Source organism: Nerophis lumbriciformis, linkage group LG07, assembly GCF_033978685.3.
Source record: "Nerophis lumbriciformis linkage group LG07, RoL_Nlum_v2.1, whole genome shotgun sequence".
Lineage (NCBI taxonomy): Eukaryota > Metazoa > Chordata > Actinopteri > Syngnathiformes > Syngnathidae > Nerophis > Nerophis lumbriciformis.
In genome coordinates this window covers 23,461,484-23,482,207 of record NC_084554.2, presented here as the reverse complement: position 1 = coordinate 23,482,207, position 20,724 = coordinate 23,461,484, and the positions used below count along the sequence as shown (strand labels likewise).

Below are 20,724 nucleotides of genomic sequence, written 5' to 3'. Positions count from 1 at the left end.
CTCTTTGTCTGATCCCTCACCTAGGACCTGTTTGTCTTGGGAGACCCTACCAGGGGGCATTGAAGCCCCCGGACAACATAGCTCCTAGGATCATTGGGACACGCAAACTCCTCTACCACGGTAAGGTGGCAGCTCAGAGAGGAGCGGCCCGACTCGTTTGCTGCCTAAATGAGTTGCTGTTTCAATAAAAACAAAAAGAGTGAAGTGGGGTGTTGGAAAACAAAGTAATAACTTAAAAAAGAAAAAAAATTGTGTTAATATTGCAGTACTATGAAAGTCTGTTTGGGACACTGACCAGCCCCTGCAGGATATCGAATGTTGTGATTGCGCCAATTCACGCAAATTCAACCAATCACCAAAGTATATGCACGGCAGTGTTGTCCAATGGACCCCATCAAGTCATAAAAACAGTACATTTTTGGGGTCCCACTTTTTTGTAACAGTTTTGAAAACAAATGATAAATGTATGCATTATCCTGTTATAGCTCACATTCTATCTTGTGTTTTGGCAAAAGGTTGTCATAAACGTTACTTAATTAATTTAAAAAAATAAAACAAAAGAAAACAAATGTTTATGTATTGTCAGGACTTGGACTTTGGTGCAGTTTACTGCGTGGATTGTTTTACCGAGATGCAAAAGAACTGGAGCGGACATGGCGTGAAGGTAAATACATGATTTAATTCTTACTATAAAAAGTGTAAACAAAAGGCGCGCACAAGGCAGAGACACAAACTTGGCTAAGGGAAACAAAACTAACACTTAGACGTAAACTATGGACATGAAACAAAATACGCTAACTGTGGCATTAATAAACAAAAACTTAATTGCGGTGACGTGAGCAGGGCAGCATGGACTATGAAATTGCATGAAACAAGCAGCATGAACAAATCATAAAACAGAGTGATGACGCCAGGACGACCAACTGAAAAACCAGGCTTAAATAATAATGACTTGATTGAAACAGGTGCGTGAGTCACATGAATGAGGCAGGTGATACTAATGGGTCGTCATGGTGACAAAACAAACAAGGATGCGTAAAAACAGGAACTATGGAGTTTTAACCAAACAGAACATAACTAAACAAGACATGATCACAAAACATGACATGTATATGTAAATTTATCCAGTTATAAACATTCATCAACTTTGGATCTATCCATCAATTATTTTTTTTCAGGTTGTTTTTTGTTTGTTTGTTTTCTGCTCTTTTTTTCAAAGAAAACTATGTGTTTTTATGGCAAACACAATATATGCTAAATCTTCCACAAAAAATATTTTTCAAAGTGGAATACTTGATGTGAAGTAATCGGAACCTTGTATAGGTCAATAGTTCATAAAAAACATTGATTTTGATTCAATATTATGTTTTGAGCAAGGACAGTTTTAAAGAAAAAAAAGCAGCTTTGTTTTATTAGTCAACATTGCAACTTTTTCAAAATTACATTTCACCTGTAAGCTTTTTATTCCACTTGTTATTTTTTTGGTTATTTTAATAGTATATTTAAAGGCCTGCGGGCCACACTTTTGATACCCTTGCTATAGATAATACAAAATTAAATCTGATAAGTCTAACGATAAAAAGCACAGCCTGGCGATGCATGCGCATTTATCATAACGCACAGTCAGCATCTCTGCTTCAGTAAACAATGACGGTGATGACGTCATTGTCAGCGATGCGAGCGACACTTGCTAACTTGTCAACCACTTCCCCAAGAGACTCCTTTTGAACATTAGCACATTAAAAGTTCAAAAGGCACACATTTGCCCCGTTTGTTGACCTGCAAAATATGTTTTTGAGGTGGAGGAGTCTGGTCGGGTGCTGGTTAGCTTGAAGACAAAAGCGAGGCTCTCTCCACCTGCGCGCTTTCTCCCGCCGTCAGTGCGCAGGTGCGTCCTCTCTCTCCTTAAGTGTGATAATAATCTCTTATTGTCTCTCATTTACCAACAATATTTTTTTAAGACAGAGAAAACCTTTTCAAGTATAAAACATACACAGAGAATATCTGTAATTTATGGATGACAGAGCAGGCAGCAGACAATAACGAAGACTTTGGTGGTGTTTCTAGGATTATACTTATTACTATCATTATTTACAATGAATGAATACAGTAATTTGACAATGAGCTAAGGGTATGAGCTTTAGCTGCCATTTAGTGTCTACTTTTAGGTGTGTGAAAAAACTAAGAAACTCTTTAGAATATTGATAGCAAATTTAGCAAAGTTGATTAAATGTTATTGAAGAGAATACGCTTTAAAACTTGTGCCGCAACTTTCTGAAAAAGCTGCAACAGCCATTTTAGGAGGGACTGAGTTACAATGAAATTGTCCTTGACAAATTTGTCATGTTACGAATAAATTGCAATATCGCTCCTTAATCATTTTTCATAGAATATATTAAATCAGATTATATCAATACTTACTGTATTAAAAAGGTTATTTCAGTCAGGAACAGACAACGGTTTACACGATCATACAAGACTAGAACACTTTCTGCTGCTGTCTGGTCGAAAGTGGATTGAATGAGGTTTCCAAGGATAAGGTAGACAGATTTAGACTTAGACTTAGATTTAGACTTCCTTTTATTGTCATTCAAATCTTAACTTTACAGTACAGATATTATGTTCTATAACTTTTATTCCTACCTAAACAAAGCAGCTAACACAACATTTAGGACTTTTTTCTAGAATAAATAGTATGTTATATTTTTATTTTCTGCCATGGTAAACTTATATAGTCAATCATCAATTAGTACATTTCTTCAAATGCCCATTTGTGGATCTCAGTCAGTGCATTCATTCATCCTTTTGTTATGCCTATGTACTACATTTCAAGCTAACGCCGCCTCAGTCATCACTGAGCTGTTGAGTCATTAGAGCAAAATATTAAATTAAATGTGGTGTTAGGGTTTATGCTGGATCTTTGCCAGCCATGGAAATTATTCCCTTTAGCCCAGATGTGTACGGTTGTCAGTTTACGCGCACGCACGCACACACGCACTCACACACACGAGCCATGTTGTTGTTTTTCCTACCTGATTTAGACTAGAAGAGATTTGGAATAACACAGTGTAATATATGTTTAGGCACATAAATGCTAGTGTGCCGACATTGGGGTCCTCTGAGGACATCCCGCGTGATAACACGGCACCTAGCCAAGAGAGTGGGCGATCGGGAAGCAGGACAGGATGCGTAATGGGAAGAGACCGCCAGCGCCCTCACTTGCGCCCTAGAAATGTATCCGGCTCATGGCGCATGCAAAAAGTCAATCCCCTAAAACTTTATAAGCGGCAATAACAACCGACGCCGTCTGCTTCTAAACGGGTTGTTGCTCACTCCATGCAGAAAGAGCTCTAGACAATTACTATCTTTGGTGCTATCAAAAAGTGCAGAAGTAAAAGCATCAAAGCCATCGTCGTCACACATCAACGGAAGTGAGGTGTGCGTCTTTGTTATAATAATGATCTGCAAAAATTAGCAAAAACAGATGGCCCACTGAACCACAGTATAATTGAATAACTCTGCGGCTTGTTGTCAAGCCATTTGTCTCCATTCAGCTCAACGTGATACTTTTGCAATAGAGAGTTTTATGGTGATAATGATGTTGTCCACCCCAGGCTAATAATTAGAACCTTAGACCTCGCTAATGAGACCTGTAGCCCATGGTGCAAAAATAGGACGTGATTAGACTTAAAATGTTCAGCCTATCATCAAAGATAGTGCAGGGTCATACAATCGGTGTATTAGAGGAACTGCTTTCAAAATGTGCTGTGATGTAATCGACACTTTCAGTCAGGTATTAATTTAAAGCAGACCTATGATAATTTCCCACTTTACTGATTATAAATGTTGTTACAATGTTGGATAGTTGTGTAATGCTCATGCATTTGTTTTTTAAGCCTGTGACCGCTGTGCTTCAGTTTTTTTAAACAGTGTGGTGAATGTACCGTATTTTTCAGACAATAAGGCGCACTGGATTATAAGGTTTACTGTCGATGAACAGGTCTATTTTCATACACAAGGCGCAACGGATTATAAAGGCGCAATAAAACGGTCATATGATTTTTTTCTGCAACTTTTAAACACTTTCTTGTGGTCTACATAACATTTAATGTTGGTTGTTTGGTTAAAATTTTACATAGTTAATGTTTAACTGACAATCTTCTAGCCGCTTTCTGACCGTCTCTTTTCAGGATGCGCCATTTAATGGTCGGGTCTTATTTACTGTATGTGGCTCCACTTTGACTGCGTCTTCTCACTGTCATCTTTTGTTGTAAATGTTGTTGCTTCCATAACGAGACTACTATAGACTACTTTAAATCAGAAATGGCAACAGTAGAGGAAGAATGCACCACAACAAGAGGATAGAGAAAAACAAGGAGCTTATTTACTACGGCGTGGGCTACAATGGTGGACGCGTGCAAATTTTGGGGACTTACGCAGATCCGAAATAGAAAACAGTCGGTAAGAAAAGATGGTTTTGCATAATAGGCCACACAAAATATGTGTGGCCTATTATGGCCAATAAGTGCCATTTTGGGGTCCTTATACACACACACACACACACACAGACATTATACACACACACAATAATAATACATGTATGTTTAAGCACAGTATGGGCGGCATGGCGTAGTGGGTAGAGCAACCGTGCCAGAAACCTGAGGGTTGCAGGTTCGCTCCCCGCCTCTTACTATCCAAAAAATCGCTGCCGTTGTGTCCTTGGGCGGGACACTTCACCCTTTGCCCCCGGTTCCACTCACACCGGTGAATTGAATGATGAATGATAGGTGGTGGTCGGAGGGGCCGTTGGCGCAAATTGCAGCCACGCTTCCGTCAGTCTACCCCAGGACAGCTGTGGCTATGAAAGTAGCTTACCACCACCAGGTGTGAATGAATGATGGGTTCTACATGTAAAGCGACTTTGGGTACTTAGAAAAGCGCTATATAAATCCCAGTTATTATTATTATTATTATGTCTGACTACTATAGCCATAATACTCCTACAATCAATCAAGCGGTGCGGCTTTGTAGCTTACCAAAGTCATAGTAAAAACACTATGACAGATTTTTGAGCACCGTGAGTAATGTTCTATATTCTCAACGAAACGTCAATGTTTTAGTGTTGCTTGCTGTACTCGCTGGCATCATTTATTGAAAAGGTGTCAACCTGCAGTCCACATGTATCTCTTATGTGTGACTGCCATCTACTGAAAATGTCCCTTGGCAAGTTTCACTGCAATAAGGCGCTTTTGGTAGCCATCCACAAGCTTCTGGCAAGCTTCCGGTCGATTTTTTGACCACTCCTCTTGACATCGGACATCACATGGTCAAAGATAAGACCTTCTGGAGGAAAGTTCTGTGGTCAGATGAAACAAAAAATTGAGCTGTTTGGCCACAATACCCAGCAATATGTTTGGAGGAGAAAAGGTGAGGCCTTTAATCCCAGGAATACCATTCCTACCGTCAAGCATGGTGGTGGTAGTATTATGCTCGGGGCCTGTTTTGCTGCCAATGGAACTGGTGCTTTACAGAGAGTAAATGGGACAATGAAAAAGGAGGATTACCTCCAAATTCTTCAGGACAACCTAATATCATCAGCCCGGAGGTTGGGTCTTGGGCGCAGTTGGGTGTTCCACCAGGACATGTAACCAAACATTAACATTGCTGTATGTATACTTTTAACCCAGCAGATTTGGTCACATTTTCAGTAGACCCATAATAAATTCATAAAAGAACCAAACTTAATGAATGTTTTTTGTGACCAACAAGTATGTGCTCCAATCACTCTATCACAAAAAATAAGAGTTGTAGAAATGATTGGACACTCAAGACAGCCATGACATTATGTTCTTTACAAGTGTATGTAAACCTTTGACCACGACTGTACTTCCACTTCCCCAACAATGCATGTTATGCTAATTAGAGACTTTTGTTTTAATTGCTGTGTGAATGTGAATGCTTGTTTTTCTATACCAGGGGTGCCTTAACTTTTTCTATATTGAAAAATGGAAGCAAGCGGGGGTCACTGTACAATTTCGACATCAAAGGTGATAAAACCAATTCAATCTACATCAGAGTATGCTACTACAAGCTTTTTGAAAATAAACATTATCTATGCTATGTTATCTTAGCTTTTGTGCTGTAGGTGACAAAGCAAATAGTTTTTAGTTTTATATCAACACTCCCTCAATAATGAATTCATTTAATTTTCAGAACATGCCGAGGGTAAATAAAAAAAACTAGATGCGGGCCCAAATTGGCCCCCAGGCCACACTTTGGTGCTAAATTACCTGAACAAAACATCAACATCTGTACCGATCTTTGTGTGATAGCTAACAAAGCAAACTAATCTAATCTAAACCCCTTGGAATCATTTCTTCTTAATATTATTCTTTACTAATATTGATATTCCGCAAACTATAACCTTTTTGTGGGCTTAACTTACCATATCATGCAAGAAACTTGTACACCATTCACACCCGAATTCCTATTTATTCCGATTTTAAATCGATTCATAATTTTCAAAAATGGATTTTTACATTTTGTCTTTTATTAAAATCAATTTTTTAAATGTTTTTAGGCCATCTCCGCACTTACTCGCTGCATGTATATGTCAGAAGCCAAGGGGCGCTTTTGTAAACTGTAACATGTTCTGAAAATGTTTTATTAACACTTTTATACAAAATACCGTATTTTTCGGATTCTAAATCGCAGTTTTTTTCATAGTTTGGCCGTGGGTGCGACATATACTTTTTAACACATTACCGTAAAATATCAAATAATATTATTTATCTCATTCGCGTAAGAGACGAAGCAAATGGCAGCAATCGTCACACACACGTCAGCAATCGTCACTCACACGTCAACCAATAAGAATTTGGCGGGGGAGGGTCATGGCACAAGTGCATTGTGGGTCATGGAATGCTAACTGCTATATGCTATATGCTACTGCCGTAGCTATTAAAATGGATCACATCAACATTGGCGGTAACTTATAAAAACTGAGAAGGACTGAACTAAAATGGCACCGAAAAGGAAATCATATACTGCAGATTACAAGCTGGACGTAGTGAAATATGCAGCAGAAAACGGCGATCGAGCAGCAGAAAGAAAAGACGCTAGCGGCCCATACAAGAAGCGACAACGAGGAAGAAGATTTCATCGGATTTAGCAATCAGGAGTGACAGATTGTTTGGTAAACGTATAGCATGTTCTATATGTTATAGTTATTTGAATGTCTCTTACCATAATATGTTACGTTAACATATCAGGCACGTTCTCAGTTGGTTATTTATGCGTCATATAACGTACACTTATTCAGCCTCTTGTTCACTATTCTTTATTTATTTTAAATTGCCTTTCAAATGTCTATTCTTGGTGTTGGATTTTATCAAATAAATTTCCCCCAAAAATGCGACTTGCTTTTTTCCTTCTTTATTATATGCATTTTCGGCCGGTGCGACGTATACTCCGGAGCGATTTATAATCCGAAAAATACGGTTATAGATTGCAGGAATCGGTTGGAATTTAAAATAATTTTTCATAATGTTTATCATGACAGGACGTGCTGAAATAATCAAAGACCATACACAAAGGTAGTCTGCCATTTTTGATGATAGGTCCAATTTTTGGGGGGAATTTGAACCGGTTCCATCCATCCATCTATTTTCTACCGCTTGTCCCATTTGGGGTCGCGGGGGGTGCTGGAGCCTATCTCAGCTGCATTCGGGCGGAAGGCGGGTTACACCTTGGACAAGTCGCCACCTCATCGCAGGGCCAACACAGATAGACAGACAACATTCACACTCACATTCACACACTAGGGCCAATTTAGTGTTGCTTTAGTGTGCATGTCTTTGGAGGTGGGAGGAAGCCGGAGTACCCGGAGGGAACCCACGCAGTCATGGGGAGAACATGCAAACTCTACACAGAAAGACCCCGAGCCCAGGGATCAAACCCAGGACCTTTGTATTGTGAGGCACATGCACTAACCCCTGTAACACTGTGCTGCCCTGAACCTGTTTCATTTTGTGTAATATTCTAATACGGGAAGTATTTATTATGTTTGTAGAGTGTGTCGCTGGTAGGGTTGTATACCGAGTACCGATATTATTTGGTACCGGTTAAAATTCTGGACTAATGCTATGGCTTTCGGTACTTCTTTCATCCAGCTGATTGTCATAATTATGACAAGCACGCGCTGTCACATTCATTCAGATGCCACTGCAACGCATAAAAAACCCCACCAGCCAATCGGAGTCGACCTTTTATCACCTTACTTCCGGTTACCAGGTTACAACAACAGAATCATACGTGTACGCGTCATTGAAATTGTGGACGGTATCTATGTTCGCTAAAAACAGAATATAAATGCAGAAAGTCGCGGAATTTGGCGCAATGTGACTGAGATTCTGTCATTGAGAAGAAAAGGGGAAATCATGTTTACGAGGACCGTGTACTTGGCACTCACCTCCATGAAGCCTGGCCAGCCATGGGCCATTCTAGCCGACAGCCCTGCATCCTTCTTGGGCCATCTCTTTGCTTGCCTCCTTGACACACGGCCACCTCAAACTACCAAACTACTCCAAAATACAGAGCCAAACAGTTCCCAAATGACTATGTGTCTGTGTGTCAGGTGATATGTTTATTTCGCAAATGTGATGTCTACTTTTCCAAAAGCTGTGTAAAAACACCATGCTACTAATGCTAATGCTAGCTAGTTGTGGACGCAGCCACCGGTTTTAATTGGTAAGTTAATGAAAATTAAACAACTTCTAATACCACAGTTAGCCCACTAGTGTTGAAAAAATAACTGATACATCTTTGTGTGTGCTTTCTTTTACTTGAAAGCATCTAAACTCAAATGTATTGGTACATTGTTAAGTTATACAAAACCCAAAACCAGTGAAGTTGTCACGTTGTGTAAATTGTAAATAAAAAGAGAATACAATGATTTGCAAATCCCTTTCAACCTATATTCAATTTAATACACTGCAAAGACAAGATACTTAACGTTCAAACTGAGAAACTTTGTTTGGAACATCCCACAGGTGAACAGGCTAATTGGGAACAGGTGGGTGCCATGATTGGGTATAAAAGCAGCTTACATGAAATGCAGCGGCGGCAGCGGCGATGACCAAGAAGAACGCGGAGTTGGAATATAATCACAACATTTTATGTACATATTTATATACAGATTTGAACAATTAGTGATTCACTGAAATATATTTATTAATTGTGGTTCTTACAAAAAATATATCTTATAAAATATAAAAGCTAAAATGTCTCTTAAAGCTCTGCCCCTTTAATTAGTGAATACTAAATAATTTAACTTTAGCCTACTACTACAACCATATTATTTACCAGCAACATGAAGTGAAACAGAGGCAGAGGTGTCCTGCCACAGTCAGTCAACCTCCTCCTCGTCCTCCTCCTGCTGCTGCTGAACAGGTCGCACCTGTGGTCCGAACTGTAGGCCTACCTCCTCTCCAAGTCGAGCCCTTTTCGGCCGTTGAAAATATTTTTCTAAACTCATCTGTGTGAAGGAGTGAACATCCAACATTAGAATTTATTACTAACGAGCAGAACCGCTCTATGTACAGTGCCGTCTAACCTTAAGCGGCAGCAGCTCAACACATGCAGGGTTCAACGTTAAGGTTTTTTTCTACTTGCCTGACTTCTCAAATCTACTTGCCCCAATATTTGTACTTGTCCTGCCTAGGTTTTTTTCTGGCTGTGTAGTGCTCATGGCTTATATCTTAATAGAATCCTTCCCGTTGACTATTTACAACACTACACAGTATTTATTATTATTATTATTATTATTATCTATAATTGCATTTAAATGGCATTGCATACATGTAAAATTAAATGCTATTTCACATTATTTGACCAGTAGCAGTTACACTCATCTGAACAGGTCAGCCACCTGTTTAAAGCCCAATCACAGTAGAAATCTTGAAATGAAGGGCCTTTAATGGCCAAAACATTAACCTGGACAACATTTTAACAGCTGGTTGGCTCAGATTGTATTCTTTTCATTGCATTCACATGCTGCAGTGGCCAGTGGACAATTTAGCTTCAGTCCATGTGTGTTTATTGACAACATGGTTATAACCTGGACACGTTAGCTCGTCGGTATTGTAACACGTGACTGTTACTACGAGCGTCTGCCCCGGGCCACGAGTCAAACAGCGGCGGTGTTAATGAAGCAGCATCAGGCTGCTCACCGTCAGTGAAACGCTCGGTGAAATCACGGATTAACGTTAAATATATGAAGAGCCGCGAGCGATGCAGCTATAACCTATCTACTAGTGATGGGTTGATGAGGCGTCATGAAGCGTTTTGACACATTGCAAAACTGTATTGATACTGTGTCGATACTGTGTCACTAAATAATGACATCTGCTGGACATTAAAAATCCCTACAGGCAACCTATGGACCGACTCAACTGACACTGATTTTATGACCTAGTACAGTGGTTCTCAAATGGGGGTACGCGAACCCCTGGGGGTACTTGAAGGTATGCCAAGGGGTACGTGAGATTTTTAAAAAATATTCTAAAAATAGCAACAATTCAAAAATCCTTTATATATTTATTGAATAATACTTCAACAAAATATGAATGTAAGTTCATAAACTCAGTGAAGCACAAGCTCAGGTTTGTCACTAAAATGTCTGTCAAAAAGAACTGTGAAAAGAAATGTAACTATGCAATATTCAGTGTTGACAGCTAGATTTTTTGTGGACATGTTCCATAAATATTGATGTTAAAGATTTTTTTTTTTTGTGAAGAAATGTTTAGAATTAAGTTCATGAATCCAGATGGATCTCTAATACAATCCCCAAAGAGGGCACTTTAAGTTGATTATTACTTCTAGGTGTAGAAATCTTTATTTATAATTGAATCACTTGTTTATTATTCAACAAGTTTTTAGTTATTTTTATATCTTTTTTTTCCAAATAGTTCAAGAAAGACCACTACAAATGAGCAATATTTTGCACTGTTATACAATTTAATAAATCAGAAACTGATGACATAGTGCTGTATTTTACTTCTTTATCTTTTTTTTTTCAACCAAAAATGCTTTGCTCTGATTAGGGGGTACTTGAATTTAAAAAAAAATCACAGGGGGTACATTGCTGAAAAAAGGTTGAGAACCACTGACCTAGTATATACAATAATATAAACCAAGTCATTGTATTTCATTTAGGATTATTTCATAACTTCATTTAAATAAAAATATATTTTTTGTCTTTTTTAGATACAGTCAATAAATAATGTGAACATGTATCATAACATGGAAAACTAAGAGAACGTGTTGTGAATGAGGATGCTTGTGGGCCTGGAAATTATTATTTATTTATTTTTACACATTTTTATTAAAAAAAAAACAGTTTTTCCAACGTATTCAATTTTAGACGCTTTCTCTTCTTAGTTATTATTTCTCCGGCTGTAGAAAAGAGCCACTCACAGGGCATAGAGGAGGCGTCAGTGCGACACGGTTCGCGTATCGGTCACGTGACCAAAACAGCTCATGATCGGTCACGTGACTTTCTAAAAGCGGTACGCGCACCTACACAGGGTTTAGCTCTATGAGCTCGACGCATGCGCAGATGCATCGGTGTTGCCGGACCCATCACTACTATCTACCTATAACACCTGTAAAAATGAAGCAATGCTACCACGCTAGCAAGCGTTAGCTCGCCGGCTATGAGCCACCAAGCTCCTAACTGTCGCCAAAAGGCACCATTTAAGTTTTTTCCCCATGGCATCCTGGATCAAGGCTTTCAGCAGCTTTTGGACGTTTGAGGTAGAAACGTAGGAAGCGCCATCATTATGAAAAGTAGCCGGCGAGTATTTTGATTCCGTCCACCGTCACTCTTCTTCTTCTTCTTCTTCTTCTTCTTCTTCTTCTGGCCCACCAGGTGAATTAAGTGCTATTGCATAGTGCATAGTAGGCTACCGCCACCTACTGCACCTGAGGTGTAACTACAAGCAACATTCACAGACAGTCCCATTGCTTTTATGAGCGGTCGACCGAGTCAAAAGCCGAAAAATCCATTTGTGGCGGACGTAATTCTTTCGTGGCGGGCCGCCACAAATAAATAAATGTGTGGGAAACACCGTGTTGCCATCCAAGCAACGTCTTTTTTAGCAAGACAATGCCAAGCCACATTCTACACATGTTACAACAGTGTGGCTTCGTATAAAAGAGTGCGGGTACTAGACTGGCCTGCCTGTAGTCCAGACCGGTCTCCCATTAAAAATGTGTGGCGCATTATGAAGCGTAAAATACAACAACGGAGACCCGGGACTGTTGAACAACTTAAGCTGTACATCAAGCAAGAATGGGAAAGAATTCCACCTGAAAAGCTTCAAAAATTGATCTCCTCAGTTCCAAAACGTTTATGGAGTGTTGTTAAAAGGAAAGGCCATGTAACACAGTGGTAAAAATGCCCTTGTGCCAACTTTTTTGCAATGTGTTGTTGCCAATAAATTTTAAGTTAATGATTATTTGTAAAACAAAAATACGCTTATCAGTTTGAACATTAAATATCTTGTCTTTGCAGTCTATTCAATTGAATATAAGTTGAAAAGGATTTGCACATCATTGTATTCTGTTTTTATTTACTAGTTACACAACGTGCCAAATTCACTGGTTTTGGGTTTTGTAGTTATTTTTCTTATTTACTTTACTTTTTTTATTTACTTAGAATGATAATAAATTGTTGAACTAATTCCTTGTTTATTTGCTCTTTAGCTTTAGATGCTTTAAAACTGGGCAGGTTAAAAACAATGTAAAAAATGGTGACATTAATCGAGATCGGACAACTTTTTTGTTTCTGTTTGCCATATCACGCAGCCCTTACATCTGATAATCAGCTTAGAACAGGGGTGTCAAACGTACAGCCCGCGGGCCAGATCAGGCCCATGAACAGGTTTTATCCGGCCCACGGGATGAGTTTGCCAAGTATATAAATTTGTCAAAATTTTTGAATGAAATAAACTGCTGTTCTAAATGTGTCCACTAGATGTCGCAATAGCAATTCTTTGTATCTTTGTAGATTATGCTACATGTGTAAAAAAATAAACCACATGATTTTAGTGCACTAGTCAAGGAACATGAGCAAACTACATAAATAACATCATGTAATTTGATTTTGATATAATTTTTTTATCTTGATAGATTGAAAATTAACACCAATGAGTTGACTGATGAACATGATCACATAATTTATTCAGAAAGTATAAATAACGACAAATAAAGGTAGAATTCTATTAACCCAACAACATTATGATTTGTACATTTTCAGAATGTGCTTGTTCTATTTTTAAACAAAGAAAACAATCTGCAGTTGGCTTTATTTTTAAGTTATCGTGCCATGATTTTACCAGTCCGGCCCACTTTTGAGTTTAATTTTTTCTCCATGTGGCCCTCGATTTAAAATGAGTTTGACACCCCTGGCTTAGAATAATCACAAATAAAAAAGCAATAATATCACAAATTATAAAGCTAATAAATATGGTTATTTATTTACACCACTTCATAGTACTGATAAGAACACTGATGGATACCAACATAGGCGTCAATCTACATGTCTGCCAGCGGGTGCTCGGTGTGTATAAAAAAAAATATAGACGTTCAGCGAAGTTAATATCCCATGTGGTTTGTGGCTTTATTATTTTGTAAAACGGACCAAATTTGCCACAAAATTAACTACAACAAGATAGATTTTTCATAAATTATTTTAAAGATTGAAGTGAATTAGTGAATTATATTTATATAGCGCTTTTTCTCTAGTGACTCAAAGCGCTTTACATAGTGAAACCCAATGTCTAAGTTACATTTAAACCAGTGTGGGTGGCACTGGGAGCAGGTGGGTAAAGTGTCTTGCCCAAGGACACAACGGCAGTGACTAGGATGGCGGAAGCGGGGATCGAACCTGCAACCCTCAAATTGCTGGCACGGCCACACTACCAACCGAGTAATACCGGGGCGGTATAGCTCGGTTGAAAGTTGCCATCAATCCTACGTGGGTGCTTCGATGCCCGAGCACCCACGGGATCGGCGCCTATGGATACCAGTATAAGGAATATCGTTAATAAAATTCTAACAATATACATCCCTAGAACCAGCGTCCTCTGCAGTAGACGTTTGTGTTTTTAATATATTTTTCCGAAACTCTGAGGATGCTGGTTCTCAGCGGGTTGTGTGTGGTTTAGCAGGTGACCAGTCAACCAGCCCAAAGACAGTTGGGATAGGCTCCAGCTCCCCATACTGTAAATGAGGACAAGCAGTATAGAAAACCGTGTAATAATGACACATTTTCAGTATTGTCTTTTAAAGGTAATGACGGATGCTGTGAACATTTAGTAGTACCCGACTGGCAACTTTATGAGAGTTATGTGGCTTTATGTTCCACTAGAAGTCCTCAAGAATATAAGTAACGCCTAATTTCTACTCCAAATGCCGCTGGTGTTAAAGCTCATCTTCCACACCTGCTTCCTCCGGCTAGCTTATCAGCACGTGCACCAGTACTCACCCCCAGCTTCTTACTGCGTATCCTCACGTATCCTTGTTTGACTATGTCGTTGAAGTTGGAAGCCATGGTCGAAGGGACGCCGAGAGCTCCCCACACACACACACCACTTAAAATAAAACAAACCAGCTTGTTTTTTCTTTGTTGTTTTTTTTTGTTTGTTTTTTTCCCTTCTGTTATCGTCACGCAACACGTCTCACAAGAGGCTCTGTCCGCGAAGCATCCGCCTGGTGAGAGGGGAAGCAGAGCGGCGGGCAACCTGCTTCCGTGTCAGCGCTCAGGCTGCCCGGCTTCGGCTGCGCGGTCCATCCGGGGAGATGATGGAGGGAGGCGGGAGATACCATTTGTCAGCTGATTCATTGGAGCGGAGAGGGGATGGCAGAGGAGAGGGGAGCGCGTGCGCTTTCTGGACCGCACCATCTGTGGCACAGAGGGGGGTCAGGGCTGGGTCATAAATCAAGGTGCCGGGAGGCGCAAATAGGATGTTTATATAGCCTTACAGTAAGTTTTGTTTGTAATATTAAAATGCAATGTTATATATTATGCACTTCATGGCTAAAACATGAAGATAGCATACAAAAATGGGATAGTTTATTAGGAAGAGTTGCTAATGTTTTGCATATTTAAAGGCCTACCGAAATGCGATTTTCTTATTTAAACGGGGATAGCAGTTCCATTCTATGTGTCATACTTGATCATTTTGTGATATTGCCATATTTTTGCTGAAAGGATTTAGTAGAGAACATTGACCATAAAGATCGCAACTTTTGGTCGCTGATAAAAAAGCCTTGCCTGTACCGGAAGTAGCAGACGAGTAGCGTGACGTCACAGGTTGTGGAGCTCCTCACATCTGCACATTGTTTACAATCATGGCCACCAGCAGCGAGAACGATTCGGACCGAGAAAGTGACGATTTCCCCATTAATTTGAGCGAGGATGAAAGATTTGTGGATGAGGAAAGTGAGAGTGAAGGACTAGAGGGCAGTGGGAGCGATTCAGATAGGGAAGATGCTGTGAGAGGCGGGTGGGACCTGATATTCAGCTGGGAATGACTAAAACAGTAAATAAACACAAGACATATATATACTCCATTAGCCACAACACAACCAGGCTTATATTTAATATGCCACAAATTAATCCCGCATAACAAACACCTCCGAAATCAATCAATCAATCCCCCCTCCCGTCCATATAACCCGCCAATACAACTCAAACACCTGCACAACACACTCAATCCCACAGCCCAAAGTACCGTTCACCTCCCCAAAGTTCATACAGCACATATATTTCCCCAAAGTCCCCAAAGTTACGTACGTGACATGCACATAGCGGCACGCACGTACGGGCAAGGGATCAAATGTTTGGAAGCCGCAGCTGCATGCGTACTCACGGTACCGTGTCTGCGTATCCAACTCAAAGTCCTCTTGGTAAGAGTCTCTGTTGTCCCAGTTCTCCACAGGCCAATGGTAAAGCTTGACTGTCATCTTTCGGGAATGTAAACAATGAAACACCAGCTGTGTTTGTGTTGCTGCAGCCGCCCGCAATACACCGCTTCCCACCTACAGCTTTCTTCTTTGCTGTCTCCATTGTTCATTGAACAAATTGCAAAAGATTCACCACGACAGATGTCCAGAATACTGTGGAATTTTGCGATGAAAACAGACGACTTAATAGCTGGCCACCATGCTGTCCCAAAATGTCCTCTACAATCCGTGACGTCACGCGCAGATGTCATCATACCGAGACGTTTTCAGCAGGATATTTCGAGCAAAATTTAAAATTCACTTTAGTAAGCTAACCCGGGCGTATTGGCATGTGTTGCAATGTTAAGATTTCATCATTGATATATAAACTATCAGACTGCGTGGTCGGTAGTAGTGGGTTTCAGTAGGCCTTTAAGTGCCAAACATGGACAACACTAGGAATGCATCTGGGTAAATTGGGTACCGCATGCACACATACTACATCTGTGTTTTTCAACATTTTTTGAGCCAAGGCACATTTTTTGCGTTGAAAAAATTCGGAGGCACACCACCAGCAGAAATCATTAAAAAACTAAACTCAGTTGACAGTAAAAAGTTTAAAGTCAATTGTTGGGTATGACTTTAAACCATAACCAAGCGTGCATCAATGTTGCTCTTGTCTCAAAGTAGGTGTACTGTCATCACCTGTCACATCACGCCCTGACTTATTTTGAGTTTTTTGCTGTTTTCCTGTGTGTAGTGTTTTAGTTCTTGTCTTGCGCTCCTAATTTGGTCGCTTTTTCTCTTTTTTTGGTATTTTCCTGTAGCAGTTTCATGTCTTCCTTGACCGCTATACCCCACACCTGCTTTGTTTTAGCAATCAAGAATATTTCAGTTGTTTTTATCCTTCTTTGTGGGGACATTGTTGATTGTCATGTCATGTTCGGATGTACTTTGTGGACGCCGTCTTTGCTCCACAGTAAGTCATTGCTGTCGTCCAGCATTCTGTTTTTGTTTACTTTGTAGCCAGTTCAGTTTTAGTTTTCTTCTGCATAGCCTTCCCTAAGCTTCAATGCCTTTTCTTAGGGGCACTCACCTTTTGTTTATTTTTGGTTTTAGCATTAGACATCTTTTTACCTGCACACTGCCTCCCGCTGTTCCCGACATCTAAAACACAATTAGCTACCGGCTGCCACCTACTGATATGGAAGAGTATTACACGGTTACTCTGCCGAGCTCTAGACAGCACCGACACTCAACAACAACACATAATATGCAGACTATAATTACTGGTTTGCAAAAATATTTTTAACCCAAATAAGTGAAACTAGATGATCTCCCACGGCACACCAGACTGTATCCCATGGCACACTAGTGTGCCGCGGCCAGAGGTGGGTAGAGTAGCCAGAAATTGTACTCAAGTAAGAGTACTGGTAGTTTAGAGATTTATTACTCAAGTAAAAGTAAGGAGTAGTCACCCAAATATTTACTTGAGTAAAACTAAAAAGTATGTTGTGAAAAAACTACTCAAGTACTGAGTAACTGATGAGTAACATACACACACACACATATATATATGTAACAGGGTCCATTATGTCTTGTAAATAATGTATTTTATAATGCTTTATTATTGTTATAATTACACAAAATGTGTAAGTTACATGTAAATACCTGAATATTGTTTGATGTTTTGTCAATGTGGAACCATTGTCTCGTTGTCCCTCCTACTGCAATAATTACGGTGACACCTGTCTTTATATATGCGTTGGACACGCCTTCCAACTTCCCTTTTGTCCACCATAACGGGAGAGGTAGGCGTCCATGCGACGACAGATAATGTCATGTTAAGAACTTCTGTTCATTTTCTTGTTCTGTATTGTATTTTGTGTAGGGACTCGACGACGTCAAAAACTTATTGACAACAATTGTGTTCTGTTTTATCAGGTATGTTTATTTCACTGTTGTACGCCTTTTTTGTCCACCATAACGGGAGAGGGACTCGACGACGTCAAAAACTTATTGACAACAATTGTGTTCTGTTTTATCAGTAAAGTGCAGCTGAGCAATCCATGGTGTCGGTCGTTTTTCACAAAAGCCACACAACGCAGAGAGGAAAAGACCACCGGTTACATATACATATATATATATATATATATATATATATATATATATATATATATATATATATATATATATATATATATATATATATATATATATATATACATTGATATATACAGTATATAATTTATATGTATTTATTTAGCTGTTTTTTTTTACATGTTAAAGATGTTTTAATGAATATACATGCATGTTTAACATATAGATTCCTTTCTTTCATGAAGACTAGAATATAAGTTGGTGTATTACCTGATTCTGATGACTTGCATTGATTGTAATCAGACAGTAGTGATGATAGCGTCCACGTTTTCAAATGGAGGAGAAGAAAAGTTCCTCCTTTCTGTCTAATACCACATGAAAGTGGTGGGTTTTTGGTATCTTATTTGTACAGCTTCCATATTCGTTTTTATACACTTTACAAGAAATATATTGGCGTCAAACTCCTTAGCTTGCTAGCTTGTTTGCGCTGGCTTTCGGAGACTCTTGTTTTGAAAGCGCAGGCGCGATGGAGCGGCACTTTTATTGTGAAGACAGGAACTGTGCAGTCAGTCTTTAGGCTTTTGACGGGATGTACGGTTGAAATAAAAAAGTATCTTTTTTCCTTCACACTTTTGATTGATTGATTGGAACTTTTATTAGTAGATTGCACAGTACAGTACATATTCCGTACAATTGACCACTAAATGGTAACACCCCAATAAGTTTTTCAACTTGTTTAAGTCAGGTCATGTGACCACCTGGCTCTGTTTGATTGGTTCAACGTCACCAGTGACTACATCTGATTGGTGGAACGAAGTGAAACGTCACCAGTAAGGCAGGCACTTTGAAGGTCTGTCTGACAGACCAAAACAAACAAAGCGTGCATTGACAGATCGATAAAAATTAGTAGCGAGTAGCAAGCTGAATGTAGATAAAAGTAGCGGAGTAAAAGTAGCGTTCCTTCTCTATAAATATACTTAAGTAAAAGTAAAAGTATGTTGCATTAAAACTACTCTTAGAAGTACAATTTATCCCAAAAGTTACTCAAGTAGATGTAACGGAGTAAATGTAGCGCGTTACTACCCACCTCTGGCCGCGGCACAGTGGTTGAAAAACACTGTACTACATCACTTCCTTCACATGGTGCGTCTTCAACGTCACGTGTGGTATTCATTTTTTTATTTTTATATTTTGTATATTAAAAATAAGCCTACATAATAGAAAAATCTAACAATAATGCGAACATTAAAATTAGCGAGTATCATTTCCAATCACTTTCATTCTATTAAGGTTGTACGCTACCGGTATTTGTTACGGCACATGCGCATACCATCATTCCCTCCGCAGCAAGCGCCGCTGGAAGGTCCGCTGGAAGGTCCGCTGGAAGCTCCGCTAAGAGGCCCTCTGGACACGCCCCTGCTCTTTTCTCTCAGACCGCGCCCGCGCGCCTGGACGGCTGCGGCCAATCTACAATCAGCGCACCTGGATCTAATGAGGCTCGACACCATAAGGACCAGCGCAGCCAGAGATCCAGTGCTGGAACGTAGTTCTCTGTCCCTCAGTAAGCTTCGCGTCTCTGGCTCCTCTCCTGAGCTTTTGTCTCCGTGTACCCGCACTCTTTTTTTTTACAAAGCCACGCTGTTGTAACACGTGCTGAATGTGGCTTGGTGTTGTCTTGCTGAAACAAGCATGGGCGTCCATGAAAAAGACAGCTCTTAGATGGCAGCATATGTTGTTCCAAAACCTGTATGTACCTTTCAGTATTAATGGTGCCATCACAAATGTGTAAGTTACCCATGCCTTGGGCACTAATGCACCCCCATACCATCACAGATGCTGGCTTTTGAACTTTGCGTCGATAACAGTCTGGATGGTTCGCTTCCCCTTTGGTCCGGATGACACGATGTTGAATATTTCCAAAAACAATTAGAAATGTGGACTCGTCAGACCACAGAACACTTCTCCACTTTGCATCAGTCCATCTTAGATGATCTCGGGCCCAGAGAAGCCGGCGGAGTTTCTGGATGTTGTTGATAAATGGCTTTCGCTTTGCATAGTAGAGCTTTAACTTGCAATTACAGATGTAGCGACAAACTGTATTTAGTGACAGTGGTTTTCTGAAATGTTCCTGAGCCCATGTGGTGATATCCTTTAAAGATTGATGTCGTTTTATGATACAGTGCTGTCTGAGGGATCGAAGGTCACGGTCATTCAATGTTGGTTTCCGGCCATGCCGCTTACGTGGAGTGATTTCTCCAGATTCTCTGAACCTTTTGATGATATTATGGATCGTAGATGTTGAAATCCCTAAATTTCTTGCAATTGCACTTTGAGAAACGTTGTTCTTAAACTGTTTGACTATTTGCTCACGCAGTTGTGGACAAAGGGGTGTACCTCGCCCCATCCTTTCTTGTGAAAGACTGAGCATTTTTTGGGAAGCTGTTTTTTTACCCAATCATGGCACCCACCTGTTCCCAATTAGCCTGCACACCTGTGGGATGTTCCAAAGAAGTGTTTGTAGCGGCCCACTTGGATTAATGACACAAGATGCAGAGAGCTTCGACTGGTGCAACTTTAATTCTCTCCTCCTCTTCTCCTCACAATTTTGACACCGTG

The 20,724-nt window shown here is 39.9% G+C and overlaps 1 protein-coding gene across 1 annotated transcript in view; it reads right to left on the bottom strand.

Annotated features, from left to right (window-relative positions):
* The window catches only part of dok6 (docking protein 6), a 141,791-nt gene extending 126,869 nt beyond the window's left edge, over positions 1-14,922 (bottom strand). The window contains exon 1 of the mRNA XM_061965625.2: positions 14,549-14,922. Coding sequence (XP_061821609.2) covers positions 14,549-14,614 — 66 coding nt within the window. The 5' untranslated portion in view covers positions 14,615-14,922. The remainder of the gene's footprint in view (positions 1-14,548) is intronic.
* Positions 14,923-20,724: the final 5,802 nt, after the last annotated feature.